Source organism: Daldinia decipiens, assembly GCF_022478715.1.
Source record: "Daldinia decipiens strain CBS 113046 unplaced genomic scaffold F4813scaffold_5, whole genome shotgun sequence".
NCBI classification, from domain to species: Eukaryota; Fungi; Ascomycota; class Sordariomycetes; order Xylariales; family Hypoxylaceae; genus Daldinia; species Daldinia decipiens.
The window spans coordinates 126,216-138,899 of NW_026054548.1; the positions used below are offsets into that span (position 1 = coordinate 126,216).

General features: G+C 40.4%; 5 protein-coding genes and 1 non-coding gene across 6 annotated transcripts; 4 read left to right on the forward strand and 2 right to left on the reverse strand.

Moving 5' to 3' along the window:
• The first annotated feature begins 2,485 nt into the window (after positions 1-2,485).
• Positions 2,486-4,001, forward strand: F4813DRAFT_348067 (peptidase C13 family-domain-containing protein). Its single transcript, XM_049242031.1, has 2 exons — positions 2,486-3,200; positions 3,259-4,001. The coding sequence occupies exons 1-2, from the start codon at positions 2,662-2,664 to the stop codon at positions 3,929-3,931; spliced, it is 1,212 nt and encodes a 403-aa protein (XP_049102663.1). The 5' UTR covers positions 2,486-2,661; the 3' UTR covers positions 3,932-4,001.
• Positions 4,002-4,309: 308 nt separating this feature from the next.
• On the forward strand, positions 4,310-7,601 carry F4813DRAFT_348068 (uncharacterized protein). The gene is made up of 5 exons (XM_049242032.1): positions 4,310-5,304; positions 5,359-5,607; positions 5,665-5,848; positions 5,902-6,657; positions 6,730-7,601. The coding sequence occupies exons 1-5, from the start codon at positions 4,504-4,506 to the stop codon at positions 6,912-6,914; spliced, it is 2,175 nt and encodes a 724-aa protein (XP_049102664.1). The 5' UTR covers positions 4,310-4,503; the 3' UTR covers positions 6,915-7,601.
• Positions 7,602-7,670: 69 nt separating this feature from the next.
• Positions 7,671-8,906, forward strand: F4813DRAFT_348071 (uncharacterized protein). The gene is made up of 3 exons (XM_049242033.1): positions 7,671-8,335; positions 8,403-8,549; positions 8,612-8,906. Exons 1-3 carry the CDS (start codon positions 8,107-8,109, stop codon positions 8,728-8,730), a joined length of 495 nt encoding a protein of 164 aa, XP_049102665.1. The 5' UTR covers positions 7,671-8,106; the 3' UTR covers positions 8,731-8,906.
• A 280-nt stretch (positions 8,907-9,186) lies between these two features.
• F4813DRAFT_t30 lies at positions 9,187-9,257 on the forward strand. Its single transcript has one exon. It is a non-coding gene; the product is annotated as a tRNA-Gly (tRNA).
• A 97-nt stretch (positions 9,258-9,354) lies between these two features.
• On the reverse strand, positions 9,355-10,760 carry F4813DRAFT_348072 (uncharacterized protein). The gene has a single exon (XM_049242034.1). The coding sequence runs from the start codon at positions 10,644-10,646 to the stop codon at positions 9,477-9,479; it is 1,170 nt and encodes a 389-aa protein (XP_049102666.1). The 5' UTR covers positions 10,647-10,760; the 3' UTR covers positions 9,355-9,476.
• A 545-nt stretch (positions 10,761-11,305) lies between these two features.
• Positions 11,306-12,569, reverse strand: F4813DRAFT_399990 (uncharacterized protein; the record flags this gene model as incomplete). The annotated part of the gene is made up of 5 exons (XM_049248223.1): positions 12,432-12,569; positions 12,246-12,360; positions 12,043-12,130; positions 11,628-11,977; positions 11,306-11,545 (listed from the first exon to the last, which is right to left on the reverse strand). The coding sequence occupies exons 1-5, from the start codon at positions 12,500-12,502 to the stop codon at positions 11,306-11,308; spliced, it is 864 nt and encodes a 287-aa protein (XP_049102667.1). The 5' UTR covers positions 12,503-12,569.
• Positions 12,570-12,684: the final 115 nt, after the last annotated feature.

A 12,684-nucleotide genomic window follows, 5' to 3' on the forward strand; every position in this document is an offset into this window, starting at 1 on the left:
TTAATGCATAATTACTATTGATAGGATTATATTTCTAAGTAATAAATTTAATAACTTATTACGTATTTAATTGTTATTATTAAAGATTAATAAAAAAAAATAAAAATAAAATTTATTCCTTAAACTTATCTATATTTTTTAATTATATAAAAAGAAGGAGTAATTATATATTAAATAAGTTATAATTTTATAAAAATTAGTAATATTAAATATCCTTAATTAAATAGTAAATTATAAACTAACAACAATTTAAACATTTAATTATTAAATTATAAGAGGTTTTAATACGGAAATAAAAGAGATTTTAAGGAATTATCTTAAAGTAATAGTTTTTTTAATATTTATTAATTTATTAAACCTAAAAAGAATAAAAGAAGTTGTAGGTAACTTATATTACTATTTTTTTACTATTTATATATTTAAATAAAGATAGATTTACATATTTAATATAATTAAAAATAAAATAAATTAATAAATTAATTATATCGGTAAGTAATTAAAAGTAGCTATAAAAAATTGAAATTAGATTTTTATATCTAAAAAATCAATTTTGTTTAGAATAGTAAATTAAAATAACGGATGGATATATAGATATTAGTATGAGCTTATGTTATACCTAATTATAAAAAAATCAAAAACCTTATTAAATATAATAAAATATGGTATAAATTTATATATTTTATTTAAAAAATATATATAATTTCTTTTTATATATTTAAATATTAAAATAATTAATAAATTAACCAAAAAATTAACATTGCTAATACTTTTATAACCTTTAAAAAATATAAGCTTTATATTTAAACATAAACTATAATAAAAAATATTCGTTACTAGAATTAAACCAAAAATATTAAAAAAACAATAGATCAAAACTCTAAATATATCGAAAATCCTAAAGTAATCAATTAAACCAACTATTAATAATAGCAATACGCCAATTAAAAATTTTTTAAATATAATAGATTTAAATAAGCATTATTTACATAATTTTGGATTATACAAAATTAATTAATATAAATATAAAAAACTTATTCTATATATATAAGCTATTAATATATATAAAACCGCTACTATTTAATTATAATCCAATTTCCCAATAAAATAATCAAATTAAAATAAATTTAAGAAATAATTTAAATAGATTAGGTTAAAATTTAAAAAAGTTATTAATCAAACTAAAAACCGTATTAAACAAATTAAAACTAAAATTAAAAAATAGGCTAAAATTATTAAGTTAAAAAATAAAAACATAAATAACTCCAACAATTAAATCAGCTTATTATCATCAAAAACATATTAATTAGTAATTTACGCATTAAATCGGAATGTTTTTTTATCAAAATTACCTCACTATTACTAATATTATTAATTTTAAAAAATATTAAACTAATATAATATTATATTGCCAAAAATAAAAATATTATTATATAATTTTAAATTATAAATTATATAAAGGTTTAATATTTATTATATTCTTTTAATTAAATAATTATAATTATTACTATTTAATTATACATTTAATATAAATATATTTATTATTTTCTTATATTTACAATTTATAATTCTATTTTACATATTTATTATATATATCCTATCCAATCAATAAATCCTTATAGTTTTTTTAAAGTATAGTGCTATCATCAACTATTTAGGACCTTTCACAAGGATTTAAACGTTAAAGTAATATACCATACTTTACAAGAGATATCAATTCTTGTTTAATGTTATTATATATATAATATCATTTCGAAATGAAATTATTTTAAGTTAAAATTATTTTAAAAGTGTAAAATAATTACGTAATGTTTACGTAAGTAGGGGTGGGTTAAAAAAAAAATTAAAAAAAATCGAAAAAACTAATAGCGGCTAGGTACTTTTATAAGGATTTAAACGCATAACCTTAAGGTTAAGGTTTAAGTGCATACGAATCACCTCGTATCAAATAAGTGGCCAAACCATTTGATTGAGCTAATTAAATAAATGATTATGTAAAAACATTAAATTTTTAGCTATATAACCTTTACTTTCACGTGGGATATCACTTTAGCTTAAGTGGTTTTAAAATGATTATAAATCTTAAAATAATTTTTAACCTCGAAATGATTATATAAAATAAAAATAATATTATATATATAAATATATTATAATAAAAATAAAAAAATTAATAATATAATTTTATATTTAAATATTATTTTATATTTAATATAATAATTATTATTATTTTAAAAAAATAAAATTATTTTATTTTTTAATATTTTTACATAATTATTTTCATTATTGAAATCATTGTTGTAAACATTTTTAAAAACCCCCCCGCGCGTTAAGGTATGTACCTCGAGTGCTAAAGGTACATACAGAATGTACATACATAATGTACTCGGAGATAACACTTGCCGACCATAGATTTAGATATCACGGTAGAGACTTGAAGACCCCTGGTTTTACATATGTAATTGAGTCCTTTGCTGCGATGACAAAGCATGTTTCAATTTCAATTTCAGTTTCAATTTCAATTTCAGTTTCAATTTCAATGTTCCATCCTTCAAAGACGTCAATACTGTAATCCAAAAGAACATTACTATTCTATCATTATCCGTCGACGACGACATACCGTACGGAAACTTGGCGCAACCTTCGCGCCATCATCAGGTGTCCATCATGAAGTTGTCCAACGTGTTAAATCTCCCCGCGCTTCTAGCAGCGTCGCTGTTTGCTCCCTCGATTGTGTCGGCCGAGCATACGAGCAACTGGGCTGTCCTGGTTGGCACGTCGAGGTTTTGGTTCAACTATCGCCATCTCGCCAATGTATTATCCATGTACCGAACCGTAAAGCGTCTAGGCATCCCCGACTCGCAGATCATCCTTATGCTTCCCGACGACATGGCTTGCAACCCGCGCAACGCCTTCCCCGGGACCGTGTATAGTAACGCAGACCGCGCCGTCGATCTATATGGGGACAATATCGAAGTCGATTACCGAGGATACGAGGTCACCGTCGAGAATTTCATCCGCTTATTGACAGACCGTGTTGGGGATGAGATGCCAAGGAGTAAGCGACTGTTGACTGATGACCGGAGCAACATCTTTGTGTATATGACAGGACACGGAGGAAACGAGTTCCTCAAGTTCCAAGATGCCGAAGAGATTGGCGCTTTCGACTTAGCAGATGCGTTTGAACAGATGTGGGAAAAGAGACGGTATTAGGCTCCAAGTCTTATTCTAACGAGGCGTCTAGACTAACATAGCATTGGATAGGTACCACGAGATTCTATTTATGATCGATACGTGCCAAGCGAATACCATGTACAGCAAGCTATACTCTCCTAATATTATCGCTACCGGGTCTTCCGAACTCGACCAGTCCTCGTATTCCCACCACGCCGATAACGACGTCGGAGTCGCTGTTATTGATCGATATACATATTATAACCTCGAGTTTCTAGAATACAACGTCAAGGACTTGAGCAGTAAAAAGACGATCGGCGATCTCTTTGATAGTTACAACTACGAGAAGATTCACTCCAATGCAGGCGTCCGATACGACCTATTCCAAGGTGGCCCGGAAGCTGCGCGGAGTCGGTTATTGACCGACTTCTTTGGAAACATCCAGAACGTCGAAGTGGATGGAGCTAGAGATACTACAGTCGATGACGAGATGCTAGCTCTTAGCAAAACGATTACAAAACTAAGAATCCTCGCGGACGAGGAGGAGGAGGAAGAAAATAAGGCTAAGAAGGCTAATAAGACAAGCGAAAGTAATGCTATAGGATCTAGCATATCCAAGACTCGACAGCCGAAAAAAGTACAAACAGCCAAGCCGCTGACGGACGATAACTGGTACGGCAAGAAGCTTGTCGGCGCAACAGCGTTAGCCATTTGCGCTGCTCTATGGGTTCTAGGGTCATATCTAGAGACTCCGAAGAATTAGCTGTGATTTGAAATGTGTATGCTGTTATTAATAATACAATAAAATACGCTTCTAAACATTTGAATAAGCGGATAACACGGAAATAGGCGTGTAATGATTTGATGGCTATAAAATCTACCAGCTGTATTTTATGTTGTAATGTGATATGACTGTGATACACGACGCGACGCGACGTCCATGAAAAGAATATTCAAATGATGCACCTAAATTATATCCTAGGTTATAATGGATTGTGTATTTGAACGAGTCTACCAGGTTAATTGGTACATAATATACCTAGGTACCTACCTAAGGTTAGGGAATTATGTAAATATGTACCTAAGGTATGAAAGGAAAGAGTTGTCTCTTACATATTAAACTTAAACTTCGTTTCCATCAAATTACGCAAGGCTTTTTTCCTTCTTAGTCTACGTCGCAAGGTCTTCTCATATCAACTTCTCACAACAGTTAGGAATTTAGAAATATCGCCCTCTTTTTTTCACAAATCAGTCAATAATTCTAATTAGCTTAATTGAACTGAATCAAAAATGACCTGAGCCTGAGAATATAACCCTGGTCTAAATCTCTCCGAGATGGCTTCTGAAAGCCAGGCCAAAAATATTCTTCCCCTCGAGTCATTCAGTCTTACAGCCTCTCCCGCAAGTACGCATAACATCGTATGGTCCCCTGATGCCGAACTAGCCATCGGGTGCGATGATTGTGTCTTCCTTTTCGTTCCGGAATACTCCATTCCTAAAGGCACCAACGGCGCGAGCAGCGGAGTAGTTCGACAGTACAATGAGACGGCTCTTAGGTTTCCTACCGTTGAGCATAGAAGCCCCGAGTTAAATCGACCCATATTCAACCTTGTAAAACAGACATTTCCCGACTTTGAGTACACTCCAGGCGGCGGTGGTTCGGGTACCGTGGCGAGTCAAGGCAGTTCCATGAACCACCTCGTCGCGTTGGAATGGTCGCCATGTGGTCTGGGCCGGATGAATCGTTCCGTCCTCGCCGTACTTACCGGTACCGGTGCCATCACCATCTACTGTGAAGGCGCATCAGATAATATGAATGCCTTCAAACTTCGTGGCCGCAATGCTAGGACCTTGAGACCATGGGTCGCCGCTTGGGGCGTAGGGGCAGGCCTGCTCCTACCACTTGCCAAAGGGCATGAAGTAGAGTATACCAAGGAGTATATCACTTCCTTCGCCTGGGCAAGGGATATAGATAGCCACGGGGCGTTGTTAGCATACGCGAATGATGATGACGAAGTTGTCATCATTTCAGTCCAGGCCAAGCACGACTCTAGTGCGCCCCCGGGAGATTGCGGTCGATGGAGAGTCGAAGAAGTCGCAAGGTTCGTAGCCCAAGGGCCTCACCCAAAAACCGATGTACGTGTTCGATCTGTTCCCTAGAAATCCATATCGGACTAACGTTTGTCACAGCCTACCGACCCAGACTATTCACCCTCTGGCTCCTCGTTTTCGCTTAGCTGGGGGCCGTGGCTGAAAAGGGGCAATTCAAAAACAAGTATACTATCATATGTAGCCAAAAACTACGTTGGGTTTAGACAGGTTACTATCCGCTCGCCCCGTGAGAATATGAAGTCGCCAAATGTGGAAGTTGGTAAAGTCGACTCTAACGGGGTTTGCCATTATCTATCTACCGATGCATTTGTGGTATGGGAAGACTTGGTAAGTTATTGATAAGCTATTGCTTCTCGGAGGGGATTCATATTTACTCGACATCAGATATGGACTGTTGGAGAATCGAAGATCTGCCGCGGTATCATCGCTACGCCTTCGAAAGCGAAAGCCTTCCAAATACCATTCGACAGCAACCAACCCAGCTGGATCACTAAGCACACCACGGACGAATGCAAGACCACATATACAGATTCAGAAAGCAAGGGCCTATCACAGAACCCGATTACTGGTTAGTGCAGGTTTATCGGCGCCATTTTTAACCCTCTGGCTTATATATTATAGGACTCATCATTCACCCCCCTTCTCTCTCTCAAACTACTGCTATGCCTTCGTACTCACTTGTCCGGCTCTCGGCTACTCACGAGAATGATGCCTGGTACCAGACTAACCTTCCACTACCCCCGAATCCCGAGGATGGAACTATCGGGCCGCGATGGGCTACTGAGATTAACCAGACTATTGAGCATCAGCTCCCACGGGCTATGGCCTATAAGCCTATCGCCGAGCACGGTAATGTCGGGTCCGAAGACGATTCAGCTGACGAAGAAGAAATGGATGTTGATTCGGCAGAAGGATCCGACTACGACCCCGAAGAAAACTTTGCTGGTTTGGATACCGAGGATCAAGTCCATATCAACCGAGTCCGTATTTGGGGAATTACAGCTAGTCCGGGTGGAGGAGTAGCCGCCGTTTTCACTAGCCAGTATAGTACTGTCTGGCATGGAAGAGATACATACGCAGGAGTAAAGTGCCGGGTCCTTTTCGGCCGATATGACCGTAGCATAGACCGAAACCAAGGAGCGGATGCGGCTCTAGCTATGAAGAACCTCAGCACTGAAGCGAGGATGTGGGAATGGATGTACGGCGGAGGCCCCTCGGTGACGGGAGTCTTCGGCTTAATGTCAAAAAACAGTGAAGAACAGGTTGCGCTGAAGGACCACTTCGCAATGATCAGCCGCAAGCAGACCTGCTCCTTCTGTAGCCTACCCCTGGAGCCGATGGGCAAGGTGTCGCGCTGTGGAAATAAGCACGTCTTTGGTGAGTATCATTGTCTATGAAAACCTAAGCTACCTATATACTCGTCTATGAAAAGTACTAATAGAACTATAGCCACATGCGCGACCACCGGACTACCAATCCTAGCACCCGGTATGTCGCGAACCTGCGGCGTGTGCGGCTCCAAGTGCCTCAAGCGAGATGATCTCGTCAGTATGGCTCCTCAGCTCAGGGAAATTATTATGGATGAGATATCTGCCGAGATGTGTGGTAGTTGTGGTGGGAAATTCATCAACTGATGTATGTGCTGCTATAGTTCCATATATTAGAGATGCCGTTTGGCCCCCTATCCAAAGATGGAACTATACCCTGGCGATTCAACGGCAGCCTAGCTTCAGCAACTCTAATAGTGAGCCTCTAGCTAAATAATAACTTATATTTAAATGATATAGTATTTACCTTTCCGCTGCACTGTGCCTCAGCTGTCCGCCATATGTGGCGAATCCGGTCAGCATGCTCTGAGACTTTCGAGAAGTTATCGGCTAGGCGTAGCTAGCTCATCTCATAAGTCCCAATTATACTTGAAGCTTTATTGAAATTGTCAAGGTTCAGCATGAGGTATGAAAGTTCATCTTATCACTACTCTCTCTATACTCATATCCACACTTTACTAAATAAAGACTTCATCTTACCAATACCCCCTATTCTTAGCGGCGAACGAGATTGAGATTTACAAGGGAATAGAGTATGATAGGTGGCCAATTTGTTGAAAACCGACGAATTTCTCGTATCAAGCAAAGCTCCTAACCTAGAGGTCTTCATAATGTGGTATGATAAATAAAGTCATTTTTGATTCGATCGACCGTACATAGCCACTCAATATGCGAGTGCTTCGAACTATAGGCTATTCTACGTGTCCAAATTAATGAAGTTAGATATTAGAAGCTTAGATAATCATTACCCTTGTTGTTCCCCTGAATATACAGTACTATGTGTTTCTCGGGACTTGAAGATCACGATGTACATAGGTAAGGCTGACGCCAGCCTTGACACCACGGATCAGCCGCAAATGGAGATTTCTCGTCATACATACCGTATAGTTCCGTAAGAGGAATACAGAGTGAGAATATCTTTATTCCATACCCATGGAATACGAAGACGGGCCTGAGAAGTGCGCTCGTATTGCACCTAAGTTGACCGCCGGCATTCACGATGATTAGGAATTCGTGGGAATCATATGGCTGTGTTGCAGCAATCAATCTCTACTTGAGACAGTGTCAATAGAGGTCTAATAGCTATATAGGTAGGTTAGTTTGATGAGCTGCATATAAAGGTCGGTTGTCTTCCACGGATCACTGATATTCACCTACTTGCAACAACACCAACGATATCATCATCATAATTATCATTAGTTTCGTATATCTCGAGGCGCATTTACTACCTAACTAAGTCTTAATAAAATAATCTTTATTTACCCAAAGCAAAAGCAAAATGTACGCTATTATTACCGCCGTTCTCGCTTTCGCTGGCGCTGCCGTCGCCGCCCCGGCTTTGGAGGAGCGTCAAACACACGAGTTTAGCCTTCGTGCCACGGACAAGCTTGCAGGCTGGGCTCTTAAGAACGCTCACGTCGCAGCCGGCGAAAACGTCATCCAGATCCAACGGCCTTCGGTTTACAGCTCGGACCCTTCCTACTTGAACGGAACCAACCTATACTTTGGTAAGTAGAAGTCCCATCTTACATGTTTGCTGGTTAGTTTTCGATCGGCCTAATGTTAGTTATACAGATCTTGGAACTACCCCCCCTTACGGAGTTCGCATGCCCGAAGTGCCGGCCGGCACCGTCGGACAGGTCTACTCTGAGCCCGGAGAGAAAACCCCTGGTTTCGGTGTCGGACCCGACCACCTTCTCACGTTCAACTCTTTCCCCACAGGTAAAGACCCCTTACCACTTACGATATTGCAATGGAAACTAGGGAAACTAATTTCATCCAAGGTTTCTGGGCATGCCCTGTGAACGACGTGTTCGAGCTTTTCTACGGTGTTAACCCCGACCCGGCCAATCTGCCGAGCAAGGACTGCCTCGCAATTCAGTTGGCAGTTGGTGCTATTTAGATGGCAATTGGTGACCTCACAGATTTATCTTGGGCTGTCATTAGTTTATTGTAGATATTATAACTAGTTACTGGAAAAGATAGTTGGAATAAGCTTCTTGTTCGGATACTTCACAATCCACCATATATATAGATATTACGCATAGAAATTCATAAGCCGTTTTAGTTGACTTTTAATCAATGTAGTTTATAGAGGGTGAGAGATATGTGTAGGTACCTCTGCTGGCTCTTACTTATTTAAACTCCCGGATGGGTCCCGAGTGGGTCCCGAATGCCCGAAAATCATACCGATGCTAGCTCAATTTACTATCATGGTGTAGTATTAGTTCCCGGCGTTAGTGTAAAAGATATTCACTATAGCCAATTAGAAAAGGAACCGGCAGAGTATGCATTGAAATATAGCAAGCTTTTACCTTTAATTTTACATCAACAATCATCCGTCATGGAGCATAGCATGGCATCAGTGGTTTAGTGGTAAAATCCATCGTTGCCATCGATGGGCCCCGCGTTCGATTCGCGGCTGATGCAGCATTATCTTTTTGCTTTATTTCTGAAAGCCATGTATGATCTATGGGCGCTGGAAACTAAGTGATAGACTTTTTAAGACGACGAAGGATGGTGCCCCTGAAGTTCATGAGTCTTTTTTATTCTACTAATCGTGTGGGTTGACAGTACCACTATGAAAACAACACAGAATCTTAATTAATCTTGAAATAAGGTATGATGTGATTCGGTTCTGACCGCAATCTATCGGGACCCAGTCACATTATAGAAGATGACCTCTGGGAACTCAGGCGATGGTCCATCTAAGATGGGGGATCTCTTGCCCAGCAAGGTAAAGTCAAAGAAAGCCTTAACATAAGCATTCAAGACCCTGACCTGCTCGAGTCCGTCGATTGGACCTGCATGAGGGTCTGAACCGACCTCGAGTGTTTTCCAGAAAGTATCATCGAAGAAGTCGTGGTGTGTCGTTCCGTTGACATTGATCTTCCGCTGCCAACCTGTCTGCCACTGCGGGAATGTGATCCAAGTATTATCACCCGATCCAACTCCACCATGGCCTTCACTACCTGCTAGGAACGCTGGCTTCCGCACGTCAGCAGCGCTGCTGTTCGATGCTAGGCTCCCGTAAACAGTTCCGTCCATATTTAGTCCAGAAACGATTCGATCATGGCTTTGGAGTGAGCCGAGAGCCGCCGCTCCGCCGAGTGAGTACCCGAAGGCACCAAGTTTGGTTGTGCTAAATGGCAAATTTAACTTTCGTACCAACTCGGGGAGGTGGCGGTCTAAGAACACGGTATTGTCCTCGAGACGCATGTTGTAGATGTCCCCATAATCTATACCAATATTATCAACATCAATCCCCGTAACGCCCGTCCCGTTCGGATATCGGATGAAGGGCTGCTCAAATGGGTGATCTATGCCAATTATAGCATAACCGTACGACGCAAGTTCGGAGAGTATAATTGTATTGCCTTCGACCGGGGGACCGCCACCTCCCGGACCGAATAGAATGGTTGGTAAATGTAACGATCCATCAGCTAAGCTTTCTGGTTCTAGGAAAGATGCGTTCTCCTGCACATTCGAAGTAATCGATGAAAGAGTCCCGTTTGAGTAGTGCCAGTTCAGTTCAAAGAAAGCTGCAGTCTCGGGGTTTAAGTACGGCTTCGGGGGGCCTTCGGGCTTCTGGAGCGTGGGGTAGAAGACGGTCGCCAAGAACGCCGTGCTCACGTTATTCGGCGCCACGGGATCGTGGTCATTGTAGTGTTCGATGGTATATTTGCGGACGCCAACCTGGTAAGGACCGGTAGGGGGCGGGATTGATACTGCTTCGGTAATACCGGATACGGTCAACAATGCAGCAACGATAACCTTGGCATGGTTGACCTTTTGACGACTTACACCTTTCAACTCCATTATTATTCTTTTGAATTAGCTTAGTAGGTATGTACTATCTTAAGAGCTGAGAGTAAACAAAGAGAGGATGCATCATATACATAGTATACCAGTTCGAATATGTTATTATATGTCTCGCCGACGGGAGACCTGTGGCTTGAAGGATTCGCAGATTAGATCTTACGTGCTCTTCGATGCAACTCTAACACCGATAGGACTGAGGCCACCATGACAGCATATTGGCAAGGATAATTGGCGCCACTACAGGTTGGTCCCGTAGTACAACAGAAGGATTACTTCGTATTAATGCTAGTACTACGGCGGGTTCAATTCATTACAATTCGTGCTTATAGAAACCTCAGCAAAAAGCTCCTATTCACAACCAGAAATAAACCGGTTACGAACTTGGGATAATGGAATTGATTGGCAAGGAACTATCGGATCTCTATAATTAACGCATAACGCAAAGATAAACAGAGCTGCGACTATCCGTACCATTGAACAATATGGAGACGGGGCGAAGATGTTTGGCTTTAGATCATCATAGCTGTTAGAATCAACCAGTCCGTGATGATGTGGGCAAGTAGTGTAAACCTGCTATCCTTCTGCGCGGAAAACAATAGCTCTAGTTAGGTCAAGACCATAGTATACGTGTAGACAGTTTCCTCTTTCCGAGCGCCTCAGTGGTACTGAAGCAGGCCTGCGACTCCCTTAGAAACGACATCTGATGCGGGTCGGTTCTTGGAAAGGTTCTCTACATGGCATCGGTAGCATATAGCAGTGAATTTGCCGTCTTCAGACTTGATATGTGCGTAGTGAGAAGAGTTTCCATCTGCGAAAGGATCCTTGTTGCACTGGGTACAGGCATCTGGTTTGAACGTTCTTAATCCCGGGGATTTCTCAACGAGATCAGTGACATCCTATGGTGTCTGGAGTTAGTTACCATTATTCTCAACTAGGATAAGGAATAAAGAAGTGCGTCCCAGAAAGTATCTTGCTTACCTTTTGGAATCCCGGGATTGTGGCCATGGTTGTCTGGAAGCCGGGGACATCCAAAACCCAGAGTTGGCTGTCCTTGACGAAATCAAGGAATATGTTCCTTAGAACGATGTGGCCTTTTTTGTACGCGAAGCTTACGCCAGTACAGACGCAATTTACATCCAACATAGGCAACTGTCCGCTGCACTTCATTCGTTGCATCGAGGTAACCATGTTTCGAAGATAGTTCTTTAGCTTCTCCTGACAAGCAGCCATCAAATCAAAGATCCTCAGTCGGTTTGCCATATCCCATATGTTGAGACTGGTAAGGAAAGCGTCGGCAATGCCTTTGAATGGTTCGTGAAGATCTAGGGCTGAGAATAATACTAATGTCAGCGCCACATTGATACTACCAAGTCCGTGTAAGGGTTTCTCGTACTCTTCGTATAGATCCAGACGATGACCTTGTAGGCTACAAGCGGATGTGCCGAGACAACCACCTCATTACTTCCGTGGGATCGAGCTTCCTGTAAATTGAAGGAAATGTTAAAAACCAGTACTTCATATTTTTGACATCTATTAGGTTAGAAGCACCTAAGGCTTCACATGTCTAAATATAGAGCGTATTATATGGAGACTTACTGAAAACTGTCGTTCAAACCACGCACATCGGGTGGCTATAACGTTCAAGTGAACATTCCAGCGGCAGGTACCACACAAGACTACTGCATCTGAATATTGTCCAAGCTGCAGCATTCTAAGAAAGTCAGGTTAGCAATAGGTGGGTTCATATTATACACATTCCTAAAGGGGCTTCTATATGCTTACTGGTGGTTCTCGAAGCTAGCCGATGTTAGAGGGATACTGGGAACAACGACTAAGGGCCAAAGCTTCGACATGATGAGGTGCTGAGCGCGTAAAATATCAAGAGAGTTGTTGGATAAAGATAAAAGAGTGGCTTGCCAAAGGTTATGACTTGGCCTTGGAAAGATCGTGACAACTATATGTGCAATATTTTGTTGTTCTGGTTTGTGTTGATGCAAGATGGGAAGCTTGGTTGAGGATATGGAGGCTGAATAAA